The sequence below is a fragment of the Oryx dammah genome, unplaced genomic scaffold (assembly GCF_014754425.2).
Source record: "Oryx dammah isolate SB20612 unplaced genomic scaffold, SCBI_Odam_1.1 HiC_scaffold_23, whole genome shotgun sequence".
NCBI lineage: Eukaryota > Metazoa > Chordata > Mammalia > Artiodactyla > Bovidae > Oryx > Oryx dammah.
This window is the reverse complement of record NW_024070207.1, coordinates 40,327,609-40,348,817: the sequence shown is the minus strand read 5'-3', so window position 1 is coordinate 40,348,817 and position 21,209 is coordinate 40,327,609. Positions and strand designations below refer to the sequence as shown.

The 21,209-nt window shown below is 38.9% G+C and overlaps 1 protein-coding gene and 1 non-coding gene across 17 annotated transcripts in view; one reads left to right on the top strand and one right to left on the bottom strand.

The window, feature by feature from the left end:
* Positions 1-273: 273 nt before the first annotated feature.
* The window catches only part of MAP7D3 (MAP7 domain containing 3), a 35,789-nt gene continuing 14,853 nt past the window's right edge, over positions 274-21,209 (top strand). For 11 of the 16 annotated variants that reach the window (XM_040266233.1, XM_040266234.1, XM_040266238.1 and 8 more), the window contains exons 1-8: positions 274-430; positions 5,813-5,911; positions 6,025-6,108; positions 7,502-7,665; positions 10,580-10,691; positions 11,236-11,334; positions 15,225-15,320; positions 20,894-21,171. In XM_040266233.1, the coding sequence (XP_040122167.1) occupies positions 376-430; positions 5,813-5,911; positions 6,025-6,108; positions 7,502-7,665; positions 10,580-10,691; positions 11,236-11,334; positions 15,225-15,320; positions 20,894-21,171 (987 nt within the window). In that variant the 5' untranslated portion in view covers positions 274-375. Of the gene's footprint in view, positions 431-5,812; positions 5,912-6,024; positions 6,109-7,501; positions 7,666-10,579; positions 10,692-11,235; positions 11,335-15,224; positions 15,321-20,893; positions 21,177-21,209 lie in introns of all 16 variants that reach the window. The other 5 variants (XM_040266247.1, XM_040266244.1, XM_040266248.1 and 2 more) reach the window with 4 other exon arrangements.
* Positions 15,821-15,893, bottom strand: TRNAW-CCA. Its single transcript has one exon. It is a non-coding gene; the product is annotated as a tRNA-Trp (tRNA).

Genomic DNA, 21,209 nt, shown 5'->3' with positions numbered 1-21,209 from the left:
CCATAAGTGAACAAACGAATGAAGGAAAGAATGTTACTGCGTTGCTAGGTAAAATGAGGAAAAAAGAATGTTGGATGGCCGGCTGATTATCGGCCGGCCTCCAGGACGCACGGTGCGGGGAGAGGAGGGGAAGTAGAAGAAGGTGTCTTTATTTACACCTGGTCGTCGCCGCCCAGCGGCTCACAACTTGGTGCGCAGAAGGCAGCGCTGACGGGTCGCGGGTCCGAGGTGGGCGCGGCGGCCCTTTGGGCCCCGCCCCTTCCCGCCCCTCGACGACGCCACGGCCCCGGCCCCGCAGCGACCGCGCGAGAGCCTGCGCACTGGGGCCCCAGCGCCTGTAGCGCCTGTAGCTGCTCCGGCTCGGCTGCTCCGAAGATGGCGGAGCGCGCCGGCGGCGGCACATCCTTGAGGGGACTGCGCGAACGGATGGGTGAGCGGGCCGGCGGCTCCCGGGGGTGCCCGGGCCCGTGCGGGACGCGGGCTTCCCGCGGCTTCGGGGACCGTCGGAGCGGGAGAACTTTACTGCGGAGTCGCCTCGCGCGCCGTCGGGTCCTCCCCTCACCCCCGTCGGAGCGCCCCGGGACGGGACGGGTCGCCGAGAGGGAAGACCCGCCCAAGCCCTTCAGCCCGCGGTCCAACTGCCACTGCCGACGGCCGCACCCCCTCCGGCGGGCGGGGCGCGAGAGAACTAACGGGCGCTACTGGGGCGGGAGGGCGGGCGCCTGGCACCCGGGAGCCCGAGGACAACCCCGACCCCCGCCTGCCTTTAGGGGGCGGCGGGCGCCGGGACGGCCCTCTCGGCTCCGGGCAGCCCTGGAGATTTCCCTGAGCCCTCGACGCTCGAGCTTTCTTCGTCTCCCATAGTCGGAACCCAGGGCTCTCCGGAGGCTTGACCTCCCGCACCCTCCTGGTTAGGATCTGGTTAAGGTCCTGTGAGGAGGGGGCCGTGAGGGTCTTGATTTGAAATTTGGAATGAGACTTGCCCCCATCCCCCGCTCCTCTTGGCTTGCCTCCTGTAGCACGTGATCGCCAGGATGTCACCTTCCGTGGGACGTCTTGCAGACCCTAGGCTGAACTGAACGAAACTCAGCGCTTCTGGGTGCTTTCTTCTAAACTGGTCTCATCACCAAAGAAATTTTTCTCCCAAATCGTTTATTTTATAAAATTTGGTAGCGCATGGCTTAGCCCAGGAGACTGCTCCAGTGCTTGAGCTAGTATATGTTGCTTGTGGGAGGTTGCTTTTAGTTCTCGAGCTAGTTTCCTCCTATATGAGCTTGAGTAAAACAGTCTTACTGATTTTATTGAAGTCCTTTGGGAATTGTCCATTTGCAGTTAAGAAATTAGACTGGCTGCAGTTGGAAGGGTTTATGTTACTTAAGAACGCTTTGAATTAACTCCCCAGAGACTATGTCAGCAGCAAATACACTTTCATTATTGCACAGGGAGAAAAACTCTTCTGTCTTTAGCTTATTATGGTTCACCTACAGGGAGAGTTTGCAATAAATTCAGATTGTTTTGTTTATTGGCACCTAAGGTTCTCTGACATTGACTTATTTCACTGATTTAAACTAACCAGCATTCTGGTTAACCAACCCCCCCCCCCCAACGTATTTTTATATTGAACGTTGCAAAGTATTTTTAAAATTTTACATGGGACAGTTGCTTGGAATTCACAGTATTTCAAACCAAAAACTTGAAAGCAAAATAAAAAAGGCTTAACCCAGATCCCTAGTTGACATCGTTGCTGCCCATTTCGTATTAGGAATGAAAGCATCGCATATTAGAGTTTTCAGAGGATCACCTTGATTAGAAAGAACTTTCTTCATGGTCACAGTATTTTCCTGAAGGGGACAAAGGGTCAGTGAAATGTGCTGCCACTTTGTGGCAATTGCTAACTTTTTTCTTATACAAATAACAGTGAGTAAACTTTGTTGCTGTTAAGGCAAAATTCCTTGAATCCCCCTTATTTTTGTTGTTCCCTGACTGCAAATTTCTTTGGTTTCTTTTTTTTTTTCCTTAATATTTTCTCACTCTCTCCCTGGCCTAATAACATGCAAACTTCAAGTAATAAGGCCATGAACAAAGAGCCTTGGTGTGGGTGGAACGGATCTGCAGGGGACCACACCACTCCAAACTACTCAGCTTTGAAGAAGGGTGGATCCAGGACTGGGCCAGCAGCTGTGTGGGAAGGCTCAGGGACTGGGTTGCTGGAAGACAGTCTGCTGCTAGATACCACTGGCAGCCTACGCTTTGAAGGCTGCATCCAGCAGGAGCTCAAGACTTGTAGCAGTTTACCTCTTTTTATTGTGTTACGGAAACAACAGTGAATAGCACTGTATTCCTTAATCTGTAGCAATTTGGTTTCGTGGTATGCTTGTTTCTTGCCACAACCATAGCCCTTCTTAAAATAATTTTTTAAAAACCTTTCATTTTTTTTTGCAATCTGTGCCCTTTGCTAAGTAATAACAAATACTATTTCACTAGTTTATGTGATTTAATGTTTCCAGTTAGTACTGAAGAAAGGTCATGGAGAGGTGGGGCTATAGATTTTATGTGGAACTCTGTGATGTCAAGAGCAACAATTGTGGCAGACAGTATAGAATTGCTAGTAAGTATTGGGATGAATATTTATCATTGATATCTCATAAGGTTAAACATTTTGGGGTGATCGTGCTTGGGTGCAGATTTAGGAAGATTATTACCATCCTTGAAATAACTGTCTTAGAAAAATGTTGTTCCTTTCTTGCATTTTGCTTGCTGTAGTAGAGCAGAGCTCTTATGACACAGATTTTGTGTGTGTTGAGGAAGGAGGTTTAGGAGAGAAGCAGAAATTTTCTACTATGTTGAAGTCAGTAATGACCTAAAATGTTTTATGTCCAGAAGGGGCCTCAAAATTTCAATGATATCTTTTAAAAATCTATCAAGTGTAAAACATTCTTTAACTTTAGCATTCTAGTGGCACCTATTTTTGGTTCATTTTATTCTGAGGCTTTTAATGGGTTAGATAGCTGGAATGATTTTTATTTTCTCCTTGTAGAAGGAGAATGACAGAGTTCCCTGGTGGTCCAGGGGATAGGACTCTGCTGTCACTGCTGAGGGTTCAATCCCTGGTTGGGGAACTAAATTGCCACAAGCCTTGAGGTGCCACCAAAAAAAAAAGAGAGAGAGAGAGAATCGTTTTCTTTTTGTATTGCTTTTTACACATTTTCTTTAAACATAGGCTTTTCTTAGCCACAGCTATTTTTTTTTTAAAAAGGTAAATGCTTTATTTTAAAATAATTTCCATTGCTGTATTTCCAAAGTATGTTTTATACCAAAACCCATATATTTCATTTACTTACTGTTGAATAAGTTGTATACATTTAGATCTTAATTCCTTCATTATGGTATTTTAAAAAGAAGTAACTTTAAAATTAGCTGAAGTAGGAGCATTAAAATAAGTCATATAAGGGTTGATGTGGGTTTTATACAGTCTGGTCCTTCATAATTATGTAATATTTCAAAGTAAAGTTACAATTGAAGTAAGTTCTGGCTTTACCAGTTCCTATCTGTGTGATCTGGGAAAGTTGTATTTAGCTTCAGTTTGCTCATCTGTAAAGAATGAAGAAAATAATATCCACTTTATAGGATTATTATGAGAATTAAATGAGGTAATCAATGAAAACAACTTCATAAATGGTGAAGTGATATATATTATTCGTTATGGCAATTTTTTGGAAATACAGATTAAGATTCATAATTCAGTTTTAGTAATAAAATCTACATGTTTTCTTATTTAATGTCCAGGCAGAAAGTAACTTTTAACTTTAATTTGGAGTTTAGAATTAGTATAAGAACTATAGAAATACTTTATTGCACCTGTTAAATTCCTCATTGAATAGAGTTGAATAAAATGTTCATTTTGTTAACTCCAGACATGGAGGCTTTCCCCTAGTGTCTGGACATTTTTAGAGCCTGTCATTTTGGTGAATATATTTCTTGTCAGTAGGAATTTGGAAGTAAGGGTCTAAAAATCAGATTTGAGGGACGTTTCCTGATTGTCTAATGGTTAGGACTTGGCACTTTCACTGCCATGACCTGGGATCAATTCCCTGGTCAGAGAACTGAGATCCTGCAAACCACCCTGTGCAGCCAAAAAACAAAAAAAAAAAAATAGATTTGATATTATAACCTGTATATGGTGTGCTTCATTATTGCCACAACTACTTTTAAGTTTACTTGTGACTAATAAGATCTTTAAATCTGGTAAAATTGTACATTTTGAGGGAAATTGTCCTTATGGCCAACTAAATTGTGCCAAAATATGGACTTTCCTTACGTCTTTTAAGCAGGAAAACTGAATATGCAAAAGCAACAGTGGTTTTCTCTATGCTCACATAGAAATGTGAGTGGAAGGGGGGTGTGTAGGATGGTTTATTTAACTTATAGACTATATAAGAATTTTCTTAGTACACCAGGACTGAAATTCAGAGAATAATTGTGGTCCACAAAACTGATAAATTCCTGAAGAAGTTTAGAAGAGTCTAATCTTCAATTCAAATTTAGCTAGATCGTGGATTATCTGAGCTGTTTGGTCTCTGGGATTAAAAAAAAAATCATTTCCCCTTTTGAAATGGTGGTATCTATGGCAGCAGTTGTGTCACTTTCAAGGTTACTCTGTAAAATGGCTCCCAGATCTCTTTCATCAATGGCAAGTAACATCTCAGCCCATTCATTCTGAGTACAACCACAGACCCTCTAGTCTCTTATTTAACTGCCCATCTTCAACTGTTCTACGTTTTTCTTGATATGTAGAGACCAGAATTGTATGCAGTATCACAGGGGCATGTTTCCTGTGTTTTTATACTAGGGTAGAAGAGAGTTTTCAGTATTATTTTCCAGCTCCTTCCTGAAGATGCCTGCTACTGTGAGGCATTTTAGATACAGTCATAGATGGAAAGAGTTCAGGGAATTCCCCAATAACTTGTTTTGGTATCATCCACAATTTTAGTTTTTCTTACTTTCCCTCAAATTTTGCTCCCACACTCCTTTATACTTCACCCTTATTAAAGTTTATTTACCATTTTCTACCTGTTTAGACAAGATGTGTTAATTAATATTTATTAACTTGATATTTTCCTACCTCGAAAAATACCATCCCATTGGAACTTCTTTGAGTGTTTCTCCACCTTCACTGTGCATCAGAATAGAGCTTTTAGCAACTGCAAAGGCCTGGGCCCCACACTCAGAGAGTGGAAATAGGGAGGGGAAAGCATTGCTAATTTTTTTTTTTTAACAATTTGGGTGACTCTACTGGGGAGCCAGGGTAGATAGCCCCTGATCAAGGTAATTTATAAATGTTCTCCTTAATATTGGGCCCAATCTCTGAGGCTCTCACTGTTGACACTTTTGCTTCCAAATTCAAATCTGTAAACTCCAAATCTTTTTTAAATTTGCCCAATTCATGGCGAAACATTTTTTCCGAATCCTTGCCCGCTCAGTTTTCCTGGTACTTGGTGTAATGTCTTGTCTGGGGCATTTTTGAGATCTGTTACTCATTAGTTCTGATTCACCCACCAGCTCATGCTGCTGCTTCCACTGACAACTCTGTGTGTGCAGATAGGCTGGCGTGTCTAAAGTAAACAGTATTAATTCTTTGTTGAATTATTGTTGAACATCATAGGTACTCAGTATGTCTTTGCTGACCCAGAGTCATCTGTCATGCTTTCTAGAAGAGATGCTATCCTTTATTCTCAAGATACAATTTGCCGCCCCTGGATTAGCTGTTTGTCTTCTTAATATTTAATCCCTTTCCTTTATCTCTGTATTTTAGTTGCTGCTGCTAATGCCATTGCTGAAGAAAGACGAAGTCAAGGTAGCTTTAGTGCTCTTCCGTCCCAGCCTTCAAATATAAAATCACCATTTAAGCCAGGTATAATTTCTAGAGTACTTTGATAGATGTCAAAGTGTTATAGCCTTTAAGTTTGATATCCTTTAAGTTTGATATCCTATTGATATCTAATTATTTTCTTTTTTTTTTTTTAGTAATAGATGGCTCTGTGCTTAAAAATGACATAAAACAAAGATTAGCAAAGGAGCGGAGAGAAGAGAAAAAAAGACAAGATGATGGTATTTTTAAAATTAATTTTTATTGGAGTATAGTTATTTTATAATGTTGCATCAGTTTATACTGTACAGCAAAATGAATCAGGATGATGGTATATTTTAGACTTAAAAAAATCAAAATGAATAAATTTTACATTAAGGTTACATATTTTCAAAGTGGTTTTACTTTTTAATCTTTTTTTAATAGTATATGTTATACAGTATGTGTTACTGTCTTTTTACGTTATGTGTTATATTGGATTAAAAGCATATAGTAAATGAGATAAGATCCATGAAAAATATTTGGCCAAATTGTTTTATTTTTGAAATAGTAGTCTCTGTTAGCTTTAATTTTCTGAAAACTAAAGTATGAACATTTTTTCAGCGTTTGTAGAAACAAGCAAAATGGGAATTTCAGTAAAAATGACTCTGAAAACAAAAATGAAGGAATTCCCTGGAGGTCCAGTGGTTAACCCTGTGCTTTCACTGCCGGAGGCCTGGGGTTCAATCCCGGATTGGGGAAACAAGATCCCACAAGCCATGGCATGGCCAAAAACATAAATGAATTTGCTAAACATTTTACCATAGATATGGTATCTTTCACTGATTGCTATACTTTCTCAAGTGTGACTTTGTATCAATTAAGATCTAAAAGAATCCTCCAATTAAAATAAATAAATTTATATTAAAAAAATAATATTCTTTTCTAAAAGAACCATAATCTTGAGAGAATGCTTTTTCAGCTGTGTATTTTCCTCATCTGGTCCTGTAAATCCACTGCAAAACTAGTGCTCACTTTCATTCAGATGGAATAGCAGTTGTCTGTTTTGGTGAGGAGCAGTTTCTTCCTGTAGCTCTTTAGAAGAGTATTTTTACAACTGCATGGATGCTCTCCAGGCTTTAGTGAGAGGAAATTTGAATGTAGGAAAACATCATGCTGGTCAGTAATATGGTATGTGCCTAAGCCCATGAAGGTCAAATTGGCATGCTTAATATGTTCTGTTTAGATGAGGCCTTTAAAAATAAGTTTTGTATTAGAAGGGAAAAAGCCATATATTCTGGCCATGTGTTTTAATTCTTATTTTAATGTACAGCATATTAATCTGATGGGGTTTGACTTCAGCTCAAGCCAGCAGAAACATCACATGAAAGAAAATATTTCTTTTGAATTTGGAATTTTAGTTTGGATAGGAGAGTCATTTAAGCCAATTCAGTTCTCAGGAGTTAAATGAACACCCAGTGGAAATGATTCTTTCGTGGCCATCTCTGGTCATTTATATAATAAATCTTCAGTTATTAGCACAGGTTATGTTATTTTTAAGAAAGAGAATAAAATACATTAACTTTCCTTCTCTGTCTGTAATGTGGAAAACTTAAACATTTTCTTGGCTCTTACCTTGCATTTGGAATATTTCAGCTAATAAAGAGACACAGCTACTTGAAAAACAAAGAAAGTCTAAGATCGTATATGAAAAACAAATGGAAGGAAAACAGCGCAAGCTAAGGGAACAGAAAGAAAAGGATGAACAACGGAGAATATGTGCAGAAAAAAGGAGAAACGAAATGTTAGAGGAAGAAAGGGTACGTGTGTTTTTCTTCTTTGTTAATCAGATGATACACTGTGTTGCCTGGTTCTGCAGTACTTTTTTCTTAGCCCTTCTCTGCTTTTATTGGAACTGATCCTGATTCTTCTGGAACTAGTACCAGTTCTTCTTTGGTCTTTCCTTAAACATTAGCGCCTCTTGCCCCATCCTGTTCTGAGGCCTGAGTTTAGGCTTAGTAACTGAGGTGAACACGAGCCTTGCGCATCCAGGGAGAGAGCCCTGTGTGCCTGCAGGGTGCCTGCAGCCTGGGCTTTGTTCTGAGGCGCTTTCTCTCCTACCAGAGGTGGTGTCCCATTGCCTAGTATTCACCCATCCACTATCAGGCCCTCTCTGATAGGGCCCCCTCTGCCCCTGACTGGTCTGCTTCTCACCACTCCCCTCATTGTGTGAGTGGCAGAGCCCAGCCGGATCAGAGCCTTCCACTCTCCCATGGTTCCCTGGCTCCCTTTTGTTTGCTCTCTCTTGCTCTCTCCTTATTGTTCCTTTCTTGTTCGTCTTGTTGTGGCCTTGCTCTCTTCCTATCTGGACTCTGTTTGGGTGTCTTTGGCACTCTGTTGATATGAGTCACTACCTTTGTCCTGCCCACTCTTTCCCTCCCTGTCCCTCTTCAGTTTGCCTTTGGCTGTTTCTCTGTGGGTATCTGGTTATCTGTCTCAGTTTGTAGGCTTCTCTCTGACACCAAGTTTTTCTCCTGTAGGTTGTTGCAGATCTTTAATGAGTGTCCTTGGCTCCTTTGGAATTGGCATGTTCCATCCTATTCTTCACTGTCATTCTCTCTTTCTCTTTGTTCCAGTGCCCCTCAAGTGTCCCTGAGTGAGCCTTGGCCTGTCTCTGGCTCTTTGTCTGACTCTGGCCCTTTTTCTCCAATAGCACCCCCTTTTTCTTTCTACTTTCTTTGTCTTAGCTTTTCCCTCCTTTTTGCTCCCATCTTTGGAGTTTCTGCCATTGTTCTCTTAGTGTGTGGGTTTTTATCCTCTCCCTGTCTTTTTTTTCCTGTTGCTCTAATTTTAGAATATTTTTTCTTTCCTTTTCCCTTTGTTTCCATCTCTCTCCCAAGAGCCCTCTTCTCTGTGTCTTTCTCTGGTGCTCACTTTTCTTCCTAACTTTTACACACAGTTGGCTCTTGAAAATGCCTCACCCCCCAACTCCTTATCCCCATCGGTGAATCTTCTTTATTTTAGAGCTACTCCTGTGGTGTTTTTTCCCTGTCCATGGTTCACTAGCACCTTCTCTGTCTTCTCCCCCACATTCCAGTATTTAATGAATTCTCATTCAGAACTTGTATCACTCTATCTTCCTCTGTGAAATGTCTCCTTAAAATTACTTCTCTGTGGTGAAGAAGAGTGAAGGCCAGAGAGACTGAACTTGATAAAGACAGAACCAAAGAGCGTAAAATAGGAAACTGTTGGGTCAGGAAAGGTCCCTGGAGGACAGAGGGAGAGCCCCAAGGACTGCGAGTAGAAAAGACCGTCTTAGGAAAAAAGGAACCTGAGAGAGAACACAGGGAAGGAAGAAGCAACAAAATGGCAGTGTAGACAGGGTGGGAGCCAGAGGGAGAGAGCGCACCAGACAAGAGCCCAGAAGACCAGGAGAAAGCTCCAAAGAGAACCGGCCCCAGAGAGCTAGTGCGGGAGAGCCTTAAACAGAGCAGGGACCGATCCTCACCGAGGAGGCTGCACATAGAAAAAGAGAATTATTCAGTAGAGCAGGATAAAACCTCAGACTCAGTGGTGGTGAGGAGGGGCGAATGTGGACGGGGGCACATGGGAAAGAGGGCAGGAGCTTGCACATGAGCCACAGATGCCAGAAGGAACCTGAAAGAACATGGAGGGTCAGCACATCTGGAAACACCAAAAGAGAGCTTAGGAGAGAGGTTTTAATAATGCAAGAATATTCTCTTTTTAATCTTTATTATACTTCTGGGGTATCTAAGTAATTTAGAACAACTTCCTTTCTGTTAGGAAATATAATTTAAAATATTGTCATTAGATAAGTTTCATTTTAAAATTGCAGTTGCTTTTCTCCTCAGAGGATATGGCTGGCTCCACTTTCCTAATATGTTCACCCTGTAAACTGTGGGAACATTGTAAGGATGATGTTGCTATGAAGCAGTTGTTGTCAGGGAAGAATAGAAAACTTTCTGGCCCTGAGGTTGATTTGCTTACGTGAGTGTAGTCCATGGTACGTTACAGCACAGAGATGAGGAATAGAAAACTGCATCTCATTTCTGACAGTGGCGCTGTTTTGCCACTGTGTAGCATTTGCATTCACAGACCTGTTATTCTGCGTGGTTTAGACTAAAGCTGAGGTCAAGACAAACACACCTCTTTTTAAAAATTTGATTAGTTAACACCAGGATTTAAGAAGTTAGAAATGTGGATATAATAGATGATCTGGCATAGTTTCACTTAGATGTATTAGTTGATTTTTTATCCTGCCTCATTCTACAAAGAATTTAAGGTATATTTTAAAAACTATATACCACAACCAGATGAGGAAATAAATGTTTGAGGGAATCAAGCAGAGGGGGGAATTAAAGTAAGAAAATAATAAAACATAAGGTATGATTAGCATACATCACAGCGTACTACTCAGTCCTTGTATAGTTGCTGGAATAGGCTACACCTTTATTTCTAAATTTCCTAATGATACAAGCAAAGAGGGAAGCATGGTCAGTTTCTCAATTCATATCCATAAGATTAAAACCTGCTTAGTTGGGAAAGTATGGATTCATACCTGAGATGTTTCCAATTTTAACTTTTCTCTTTTATAAAAAAAATTTTGCCTGATTAAAAAATTTGGTGGTAGGGGTATTTTATAACTGATAGATCAGAATTGTACTAGTGAATATAATACATACGTAAACATTTATTGGCTTTTATTTTAAATAGGAGAAGTTCAAAGCCGTCCTTCATCGTACACTGGAAAGGAGCAGCCACATGGACCATCAGAAAAGATGGTCATGGGGAGGCAATACAACAGTAAATTCCCAAAATAAGACCGGTAATTAAACAACTGCTAAACTTTTAAGTTTATTCATTTTCACATGTAAATATTAGCTGTTAGTATAAGGTTGCATTTACAATGGGTTTTCAGCTTTGTATCCTAAGTGAAAACACTGCCATGTATTCTTTGGCGTGCATTTAAATTTGTGTCGTGTGAGATTGCCAAAGAAACGGGTGAAATTTTATAATAACTTTATTTTATACAGTATATCCAAAATCTTACCATTTAAACTTGTAATCTGTGTAAAAATGAATAATAATTGATAAGCTTTACACACCTTTATCCAGTGCATATTTTAAAAATAAATTGCCCTGTTTACTAATGATGTGCTATAATTTTTCCTATGTGTGGATATAATTCTAAGCAATTGCATAAAATGTAAGTTAAATTTCCATAATTTATAAGGAATGATTGACAGTGAGCATTGTGTACCTAATTAATACATGTTTATGCTCTGTATAAGTACATCATGAGCTCATCTTGTTTGAGCTAATGATGCTTTTTTAAATATGAGTACAGTAAATCTTGTATCTTTTCTCAGTCAACAAACATTCTACATCTACTGAAAAGCTTGAGCAGGGGACTTGTGGATTACATAGACAAATGTCATCTATTGATCCTCAAAATTCTGTTGCCAAGAGTAAGTATTTATTTCATTATTTTACTGAGTTTCAAACCAGTGAAATCAAGTCTTTATATGTATTTCTACAGTACCACTTACTCTTTAGATCATAGGATATTTAGATTTATTTTAGAAAAGCACCGCGTTGTTTCGCAGTAGAAATGGTGATTACTTTTTTGTATTTTCATCAATATAAATCTGTTTCTTTTTTTAAATTAAAAAAAAAATTTTGGCTGGGTCTTTGTTGCTTCTTGGGCTTTTCTCTAGTTTCAGTGAGCAGGGGCTATGCTCTCATTGCAGTGCATAGGCCCCTCATTGTGGTGGCTTCCCTTGTTGCAGAGCATGAGCCCTAGGCGCATGGGCTTCAGTAGCTGTGGCACATGGGCTCGGTAGTTGTAGTTCCCCAGGCTCCAGAGCACGGGCTCAGTAATTGTGGCACACGTACTTAGTTGCTCCAAAGCGTGTGGGATCCTTCCAGATCAGGAATCCAATCCATGTCCCGTGCATTGGCAGGCAGACTCTCTACCGCTGTGCCACCAGAGAAGCCCCTTGTTTCTAGGTTTGTGTACTAATGGTATCAGATGGGTTTGTTGGGCTCAGGTAGCCCAACAACTATGAAATATATTTTGACCCAAAGACATTGCCATTAAGTGACAGAATAATTTATTTTAGAATTAATCCATATTCTGTCTAACCTAAAACTGAAATCCGTTTTTCCAGAAACTAGAGTAGTCCATACAATTTCCGTTAAGTTTCATGAATATTACCTAATTTAAGAAAAATAATAGTGTATATATAGCAGTGGACAGGTTGATCTGCTTCAATATATGTAAAGTTGACAAGCAGGTTACCTTCCTATTTTATAATTAAGACCCCAAGAAATTCAGTGATTTCCATTCCACCCTGCTCTTCTGTGGTTTATATTTTCGTCATCTGATCATAATTTTTCGGTCATTCGATCATGGTTTTAAACGGTTTTAAACTGTACATTCCACTAACAAGTCTGTGTTGTTCCCCAAAGCAAATAAAGTGGTTTTTAACAGTGTTAATGAGAGAGTATTTCTAAGCTGTACTTTACAACTCTTTGTAGAGGTAATGCAGTGCTCTTTAAAATAAAATAAAACTTATCTACTGCAGAGACTTCAAATACATTTTGCTCCTGGTGTTTGCCCTTTTAATTAGCACTCCTTAGTTTCTTGACCAGGAATTGAACATGCACCCTTGGCAGTGAAAGTGTGGAGTTCTAACGACTGGACCACCAGGGAATTCCCTAGCATTCCTTTTTTTTTTTTTTTTTAAATCTTTACCTGAGTGTGTCAGTGACTATATCTGGCTTATACTACATGGTGCTTCTCACTGATAGTTGAGATGGATTAGATAACTATACCCATCAAAAAAAATCCTTTTTCTTTCCAGAGAAAAAAACAGACATGATCTTTGCAGGAAAAAGACATGGCAAACATATTCCACTTCATTCCCTCAAACTTGGCTGTAGAAAAGATATACAATTTTTGTACCTTGTGAATTGAAACAAAGGCATAATTATAGTTTGAATTAAAAATGTTTCTTTTGTGTTATTAGGTGTCTGAGCATTTTTTGAGCATGCTGATTGCTCTAAAATTCCAGTGTGGAAAAAGATTCTGGATATCATTTAAAGCATATAATTAGTTAATTGTAGCAGTGGTTAACTTAGTGGGAAAGATTTCCATTTTTGTCTAAATATATGTTGAAAAAGGATTTTTTGTTTTGTTTATACTTAAATTACATCATTTGTACTTTTAGAACTCTTAAAATTTTCAACAATGAACTTGAGAGGTCTTTCGTTATTTGTCAGTTTTGACACATCTCATTTTCTCTTGTAATAAATAGTCCAACAGAAGTTGATCCACTTTTCATCATTAACCTCAGTATGCTTTTCCAGAGCACTTTTACATATAGCCCAGGTTCATTCATAGATTAATAAGGGAAGATTTTCTCTAGCACCTTGCTTATCATATAATAAAATTAATTTATTATTCACAAACTCAATCCTTTAGAAAAATTAGATAACATTCATTGCAATGTCATATTTGTATACTTTTAATTGTTTCACAAGTTTTTACCCTGTTTTACTATCTAACTGATTAGAGGAATTAGCAAAGATTTCTCCACAGACATTTCTTACATTTTTATTATAGTGAGCCAATGCTAGTGTGTTTTCATTAATATGTGTACGTGCTGTATTAGTGAAACATGTAAAGAAAAGGGACAGGTGATGACTTTCAAGTTAGTAATGAGTTAAATTGCACTGAAGAAACAATTCCAAGTAATTTTTTAAATGATATATTCACTTGTTTTTAATCCAAGAAGGTATGTGTGGAAGATACTTTATGAAATAACTTGCTTTATAGTATGTTACACACTCTGAAATGATTTTGTAATTAATGATTCCACAGAAAATAAAATCAATATTTTCACTGGCTTACCTTTGTAAAATCCCTTCAAACTGAAATAAAACCTGTTCAATCCAGAGAGATGAACATTTCAAACTCAAATGAAGTTCATAATCTAACCTGTGATATTTTAAATAGCTTGCTTTATATTTTAATTTAAAAAAAATGTTTGGCTCTGCCGTGTGTGCAGCATGCAGGATCTTAGTTCCCTGACTGAGGATCAAACCCACGCCCTCTGTAGTGAAAATACAGCCTTAATCACCAGGGAAGTTCCTAAATAACCTTTCTTTAAATCGTGACTGATTCAAATAATCTGTTTTTCTTCTACTCAGTGCTGACTTACCATAACTTCACACTATTTTGTCATTTCTTGCAATGTGATAGTAAGGGATAGGTGATCTCATCACATGATCGAATTGATTACATTTCTGTGGATTGTGCTGTGCAATTACATTATCAGTTCTAGAATTTTCAAATGATGCTACATTATCAGCATTTATTTTAATCTATAGCTCCCCAAAAGAATTCTTGTTTTCTTCTTTTGGCCACTCAGCTTGTGGGATCTTTGTTCCCTGACCAGGGATTGAACTCTTGGCAGTGATAGCACAGAGTCCTAACTCATGAACTGCCAGGGAATTCCCCAAAGAGTTCTTCTTTAAACAGACTTCCAACAGTGTTCTGAGCTGGAATATTTAAAGTGAAATGGAAGTGTCTACACAAAAGGGATTATTTTCCCATATGACTAGTTTGGGTTGCTAACATTGTGACATCTGTGCCAAATATTAATTATTATTTTTATTTTAAAAATACTAGTTGAGAGAATTCCTTGGCAGTCTGGTGGTTAGGACTCGGTGCTTTCACCTCTTTGGCCTGGGGTTCAATCTTTGGGGAACTAAGATCCTGCAAGCCATGTAGCGCAGCTAAAAAAATAAAACTCATTAAAACTAAAGTGTATAAATTAGTTTAGTAATAGATGTCATGCAGCCAATTAAAATAAATTTATTTAAAAAAATAGATGTCATGGACTATGTCTAAAATTATACATTGTGTATTCCTAATTTGGGAACTTTGATATTGTCAGTCAGTACGAGACATTTTCTCTCTTTTTATTATTTCCTAGATAATTTTATTTCTCTTTGGATAAGTTAAAGAGTAACCTGGTTTTAACTTTGGGCATGTAGAATCTCTTCATAATACTTGAAATTAAAAAAAATTCTTACAAGGAGGAGTAGAGAAGATAAAAAAAATGTTTTGAAAAAAGGAGTGGCTCACTCCTGAAGGAATCTGTTTAAACAGCTTGTAAATAGTTTCCTGGGCTTCTCTGGCAGTCCACTGGTTAAGACTCCATGCTCCTAATGCAGGGGGTGTGGGTTCAATCTCTGGTTGGGGAACTAAGATCCCACATACTATGTGGCATGGCCAAAATGTTTTCCTAATTTTCTTAAAGAGTATCATTTCTTTGCCTTTGATCTCCAGAAACACCAGAAAAGAGACGAAGTTCATCTTTGAATAGAAGATGTAGCAGACTGCATTCATCTACAGAAACAGAACAAGTGGAAGAAAAACGACCTGGTTAGTTATTTCTAAGTGCCAGTCTTAACTGGTGGTTTAAATGTGTTCTATTTATGTCAACATTCAGCTGCTTGAGAAGCCATTCCAAAACACTGGAAGCCAAAATATCCCTTCTTTAACTAAAAAATATACTTTGGTGACATGCTTATTTGGCTGAAGCTAGAAGAATCTCTTTATTATTATTATTTTCTTTTTCCCAAAACTGAATTTTATTGGAAGGTCTAGTTCTCATTAAGTGTCATACAACAATAAAATATATAATTCTGCCATGAAGCAGAGAATCAGACCATAGAATGCTGGTATAGATAGATTTGTCCTGAAGCACTTCATTCCTCGAACGTTTCATTAGTTCGTATATAGAAAGTAAAAGGAAAGTGAAGTCGCTCAGTTGTGTCCAACTCTTTGCCACCCCATGGACTGTAACCTACCAGGCTTCTCCATCCATGGGATTCTCCAGGCAAGAATACTGGAGTGGGTAACCATTTCCTTCTCCAGGGGATCTTCCCGACCCAGGGATTGAACCTGGGTCTCCTGCATTGGAGGCAGATGCTTTAACCTCTGAGCCACCGGGAAGCTCTAAATTACTGGCCACATTTTGAACTTCAGAGCTTTGCTGCTTCACAGCATAATCCACGTCTATCCTTTGGGGGTGCTTTCACTGCTTTACAGACAAGATTTACAAATTACACACAAGATTTCAAGATTATTACTGAACTACTTGTTTATTTAAAGTTGTTTCTGACACCTTTCCCTTAAGTTTTCCCTATTAAACATGATTGTTCCTTTTTGTTTCATAACAAACTGTTCACTTACAGAGGATTCAGGTCACATCCTGTTAAAATAAATGTCATTGTGGCAGGGATCTTCATGAACTTAAAAGTTTATTGGAGCAAGCGCTCAGCCGGTAAAGAATCTGCCTGCAATGAGGGAGACCTGGGTTTGATCCCTGGGTTGGGAAGATCCCCTGGAGAAGGAAAAGGCACCCACTCCAGTATTCTGGCCTGGAGAATTCCATGGACTGTATAGTCCATGGGGTTGCAAAGAGTCAGACGTGACTGAGCGACTTTCACTTTTGGAGAAGGAAATGGCAACCCACTCCAGTACTCTTGCCTGGAAAATCCCATGGACTGTAGCCTACCAGGCTTCTCAGTCCATGGGGTCGTAAAGAGTCGGACACGACTGAGCGACTTTCCTTTCCTTTCCTATTTACAGCAAGATTTACTTAATTCACTCAGTCCCTGGGAGCTAGTGGCAATGAACTTGACAAAGGTGACTGTCAGTGACATATATCTGGAGGAATCCATGTCAGAGTGCTTTTGTCATTTACAACTTTTTTCTCCACATGTGAGTTTCTCCATAGAGACTCCATACATTGGATATGGTAATAGATATATTACCTGGATCCCTGCATTGGGATTATTGTGGCATGCTGGGCCTTTGCCTGTCTCTTCATGTCTTATCTTTCCTAACAGTGCAGTCCCATCAGGTGGCAGTGTTTGGTCCTGTTATGTATGTGTGGTTCTCAATTGCCTCTGCTTTTAGGTTGGGATACTTATCATTTAGAGCAGTTCACATGGCTCTTTCTTGCTTTCTTCATTTATTTGTGAGACCTCAAACTGAGTCCTTTCTGTTTGTTCTGATCATTTAGTTTGTTAGCTATATACCTCTCTTTGGGAGAATACTTTAATTGGTTGCATGCTCATCCCAACAAAAGTGTCAGTAGCCAGGAACAAAAGTACTGCTTCATTAGTAGTTTAATAGCAATAATCCAGGTAATAAGCATAGGATAGAGTGCCTGAAAATGTTAGCATTTGTGCTTAAAAAGTTAGGTTGTATCACTTAAGCTTTTACAGAAAGGCATAAAAATAATTTGAATCAATACTTTGCAAATGAGTGAGTCTGCACAACATTTTATGTTGTATATTTATTTTACGATGGCAAGCATGGTGGAGTAGTTATCAGGGTAATTTATAGGATGAGATAAGGAGTTTTGGTGTTTGTTAAATTTTAAAACTGTGGGTTTCTTGACCTGTGCTTAAATATATCACAGTATTATAAAAAGGGCTGGATTTTAAGTACATAGAAAAACCTAAATAATATCAAGAGAGAAAGCCAACCTTCTTTTTTTCTTAAAATGTGGAAGAATAACATTGAGTGGCTCTTTAGCTTTTAATTAAGAACATAAAGATTGTTAGTAAAATAGGGACTTCCCTGGCAGTCCAGTGTTTAACACTTTGCCTTCCAATGCAGGGGGTCCAGGTTTGATCCCTGTTCAGGGAGGTAAAAATCCCACATGCCTTGTGGCTAAAAAAACCAAAACATAAAACAGAAGGAATATTGTAACAAATTCAGTAAAGACTTTAAACATGGTCCATGTAAAAAAAAAATGTTTAAAAGAAGATTGTTGGTAAAACAGATTTTTAGGGTTATGGGTCACATATCATGTTAAATATGCCTCTAGGTAGTAAGTCCTCAGTCATAGAGAGCTCTAATGCATTGTTCCCATCCTTTTTCTCCTTTTTTCCTCCACTTTTTCCTTTCCAGAATATATCCTGCCCCCTTGCCTTGTTTTTGGGTCAACATCCATATGATTAGTGAACCAAAGTGCTATCATAGACTTTGTTGTAGTGCAGCTTTATTTCTCCTGATTCGAATTCCTGACTTTGCTTCTGCCTAGTTGTATGGGTGTCAAATTATTTTCTGCCCATCTCTCCCCAGTGTATTGTGAGGTATTCTAATTCGGTTCAGTTCAGTTCAGTTGCTTAGTCATGTCTGACTTTTTGCAACCCCATGAACTGCAGCACACCAGGGTTTCCTGTCCATCACCAACTCCCAGAGCTGGCTCAAACTCATGTTCATCAAGTTGGTGATGCCATCCAACTATCTCATCCTCTGTCATCCCCTTCTCCTCCTGCCTTCAGTCTTCCCCAGCATCAGGGTCTTTTCTGATGAGTCAGTTCTTCACATCAGGTGGCCAAAGTATTGGAACTTCAGTTTCGGCATCAGTCCTTCCAATGAATATTCAGGATTGATTTCCTTTAGGATTGACTGATTTGATCTCCTTGCAGTCCAAGGGTCTCTCAAGAATCTTCTCTGACACCACAGTTCAAAAGCATCAATTTTATTTATTTAATCGGTTGTGTGCTCATCCCAACAAGTGTCCTTTTTGGACATCAGTCAGACTGATGCTTTCTTTATGGTCCAACTCTCACATCCATACATGACTACGAGAAAAACTGTAACTTTGACTATATGGACTTTTGTCGGCCAAGTAAATGTCTCTGCTTTTTAATATGCTGTCTAGGTTTGTCATAGCTTTTCTTCCAAAGAGCAAGTGTCTTAATTTTGTGGCTTCAGTCACCATCTGCAGTGATTTTGGAGCCCAAGAAAATAAAATGTGTCACCATTTGCATTGTTTCCCCATCTATTTGCCATGAAGTGATGGGAGCAGATGCCATGATTTTTGTTTTTTGAATGTTTTAAGCCAGCATTTTCTCTCTTCTCTTTCACTTTCATCCAGAAGCTCTTTAGTTCCTCTTTACTTCCTGCCATAAGAGTGGTATCATCTGCATATCTGAGGTTATTGATATTTCTCCCTGCAGTCTTAATTCCAGCTTGTGCTTTATTCAGCCTGGCCTTTAGCCTGATGTACTCTGCATAGAAGTTAAATAAGCAGGATGACAATATACAGCCTTGGCATACTCCTTTCCCAATTTGGAACCAGTCCATTGTTCCATGTTTGGTTCTAACTGCTGATTCTTGACCTGCATACAGGTTTCTCAGGAGGCAGGTAAGGTGGTCTAGTATTCCCATCTCTTTAAGAGTTTTCTGTAGTTTGTTGTGATCCACACAGTCAAAGGTTTTAATGTAGTCACTGAAGCAGAAGTAGGTTTTTTTTCTGGAATTCTCTTGCTTTTTCTGTGATCTGGTGAGTGTTGGCAGTTTGATCTCTGGTTCCTCTGCCTTTTTAAATTAGAATTCTAATTACTTTTAAAAATATGTTACTCCCATCAAAAATCTCAATGGTTTGTCTTAAATTTCTTTAGCTATTAGAAATCTAGTTATACTTTTATTTTCTGTAGCACAAACTGTCAGTGTTAAATAAGTGATTAGGCACATACATGTATGTAAGTAAAATGCTTTCTCTGCCAAAAGTGAGGAACTGAAAAATAGCTGAGTCTTTTTGGTATATTTACCAAGTCTTAAAAAAGCCACCATAAAATACCTTTTTAAAAATATTTAGGGACTTCCCTGGCTGTCTAGTGGTTAGGATACTGCACTCTCACTGCCCAGGCTGTGGGTTCGATCTATGTTCAGGGAACCAAGATCCCACAAGCTGCATGGTGAGGCCCACAAAAAAAAGTTTATTTTAAAGTAATAATTATTTAAACCAATAAATATTTAGTGTAAAAAACTTTAATGTAATTTCCTATTATCCCAGTACTCACTGATAACTGAATATTTGCATTTATATATTTTTAATAAAGTACAATCATAACCTGCTTTTGTTTAGATTCAAAATATACCATTTTCTGTGTCCAAAAATTCCATATTATTACTCTTAATGACTGCCTTAGTATAGTCCAAATTTTGTGTTGACTGTTTAGATTATATTTTCAGTTGTTTCAGTATTATAAACAATGCTGTATTAAGTAACCACATACATACTCATTTTTTAATTTAATTTTCTCTTAAGGATAACCTAAAAGTAAAATTGTTGGAACAAAGAGTATGTAGTTTTCAGAGTGGCTTCTGATACACTATTGCCAAAATGCTTCCCATGGAGCATGTGCCAATCCACCAGCCTAGTTCCCAACATTGGTATTATCGCTTTCCTCCATCTAACTAGTACCAGGTATTATAGTTTTTTCTATTTCTTAGGCTAAAAATATTTAGATTGTTAAAACTGGAAGAGACCTTGGAGATCCAGCCCATTCTGATTACTGTGTGTTAGTTGCTCAGTCATGTCTGACCCTTTGCGACCCATAGACTGTAGCCCATGGGGCTCCTCTGTCCATGGAATTTTCCAGGCAAGAATACTGGAGTGGGTTGCCATTTCCTCCTCCAATTCTGATTACTGTCTTACTACAGTTTTTAGTATGGGTGAGAAAATGCTCTTGTTTATACTCTATCTTAAAATAATCATGTATAGAGTGTCTAAATCACCTGTAATGGCAAAATCCCTGGCCCTGGTGACTTTGTTTAGATTACTTTTTATAAGTGTCCAAGGTTCTGTAATTGTCTATGAAAATCATTCTGAACTATAGTGTGGTTAAAATAGAAATGCTTATTGCAGACATCAGCTTTGGAGAAGCATCTTATTTTCATCTAGAGAGCTCTGTTGCTTTCACAACGCCTCTCTTTTAGTGGTGGTGCCTCTGAAGTACCAACTCTGAGATGTTTCTGTCTTGTGTCTGTGATCCATTTCACTAAATATTTCTGTATGGTGTGTAATCCCTGTGATTTCCTAATAAATGACTCTGATTTTGTTTTTATACTGCTAATAGTACATTTCCATCTTGTCAAATTTCTACCTGTGGGGAATTTCACTCTCTGTTCTCATTTATCCACAGGCATCCACGGTGTAATCCAGTATGTAAACATGCCCCTGCTTAGGCCTAGCAGTGATGAATTGAAGAGTACCATAGTGCCTCGCCAGTCAACAGCGGTGATGCCTTTCCAGGAGAAGGTAGAAATACCTTCCAAGACTAGTGTGGGAGTGCTCCCTGAGGTGAGCGTTGAAGCACTCACCAAGGCAAGCTTGGATGAATCCCCCCAGGTGAACGTGGAAGCGTTGCCGGAGGAGAGCGTGAAAGAACACCCCAAGGTGAGCGTGGACACACTCCTGGAGGCGAGCATGAAAGAATACCCTGCAGTGAATGTGGAAGC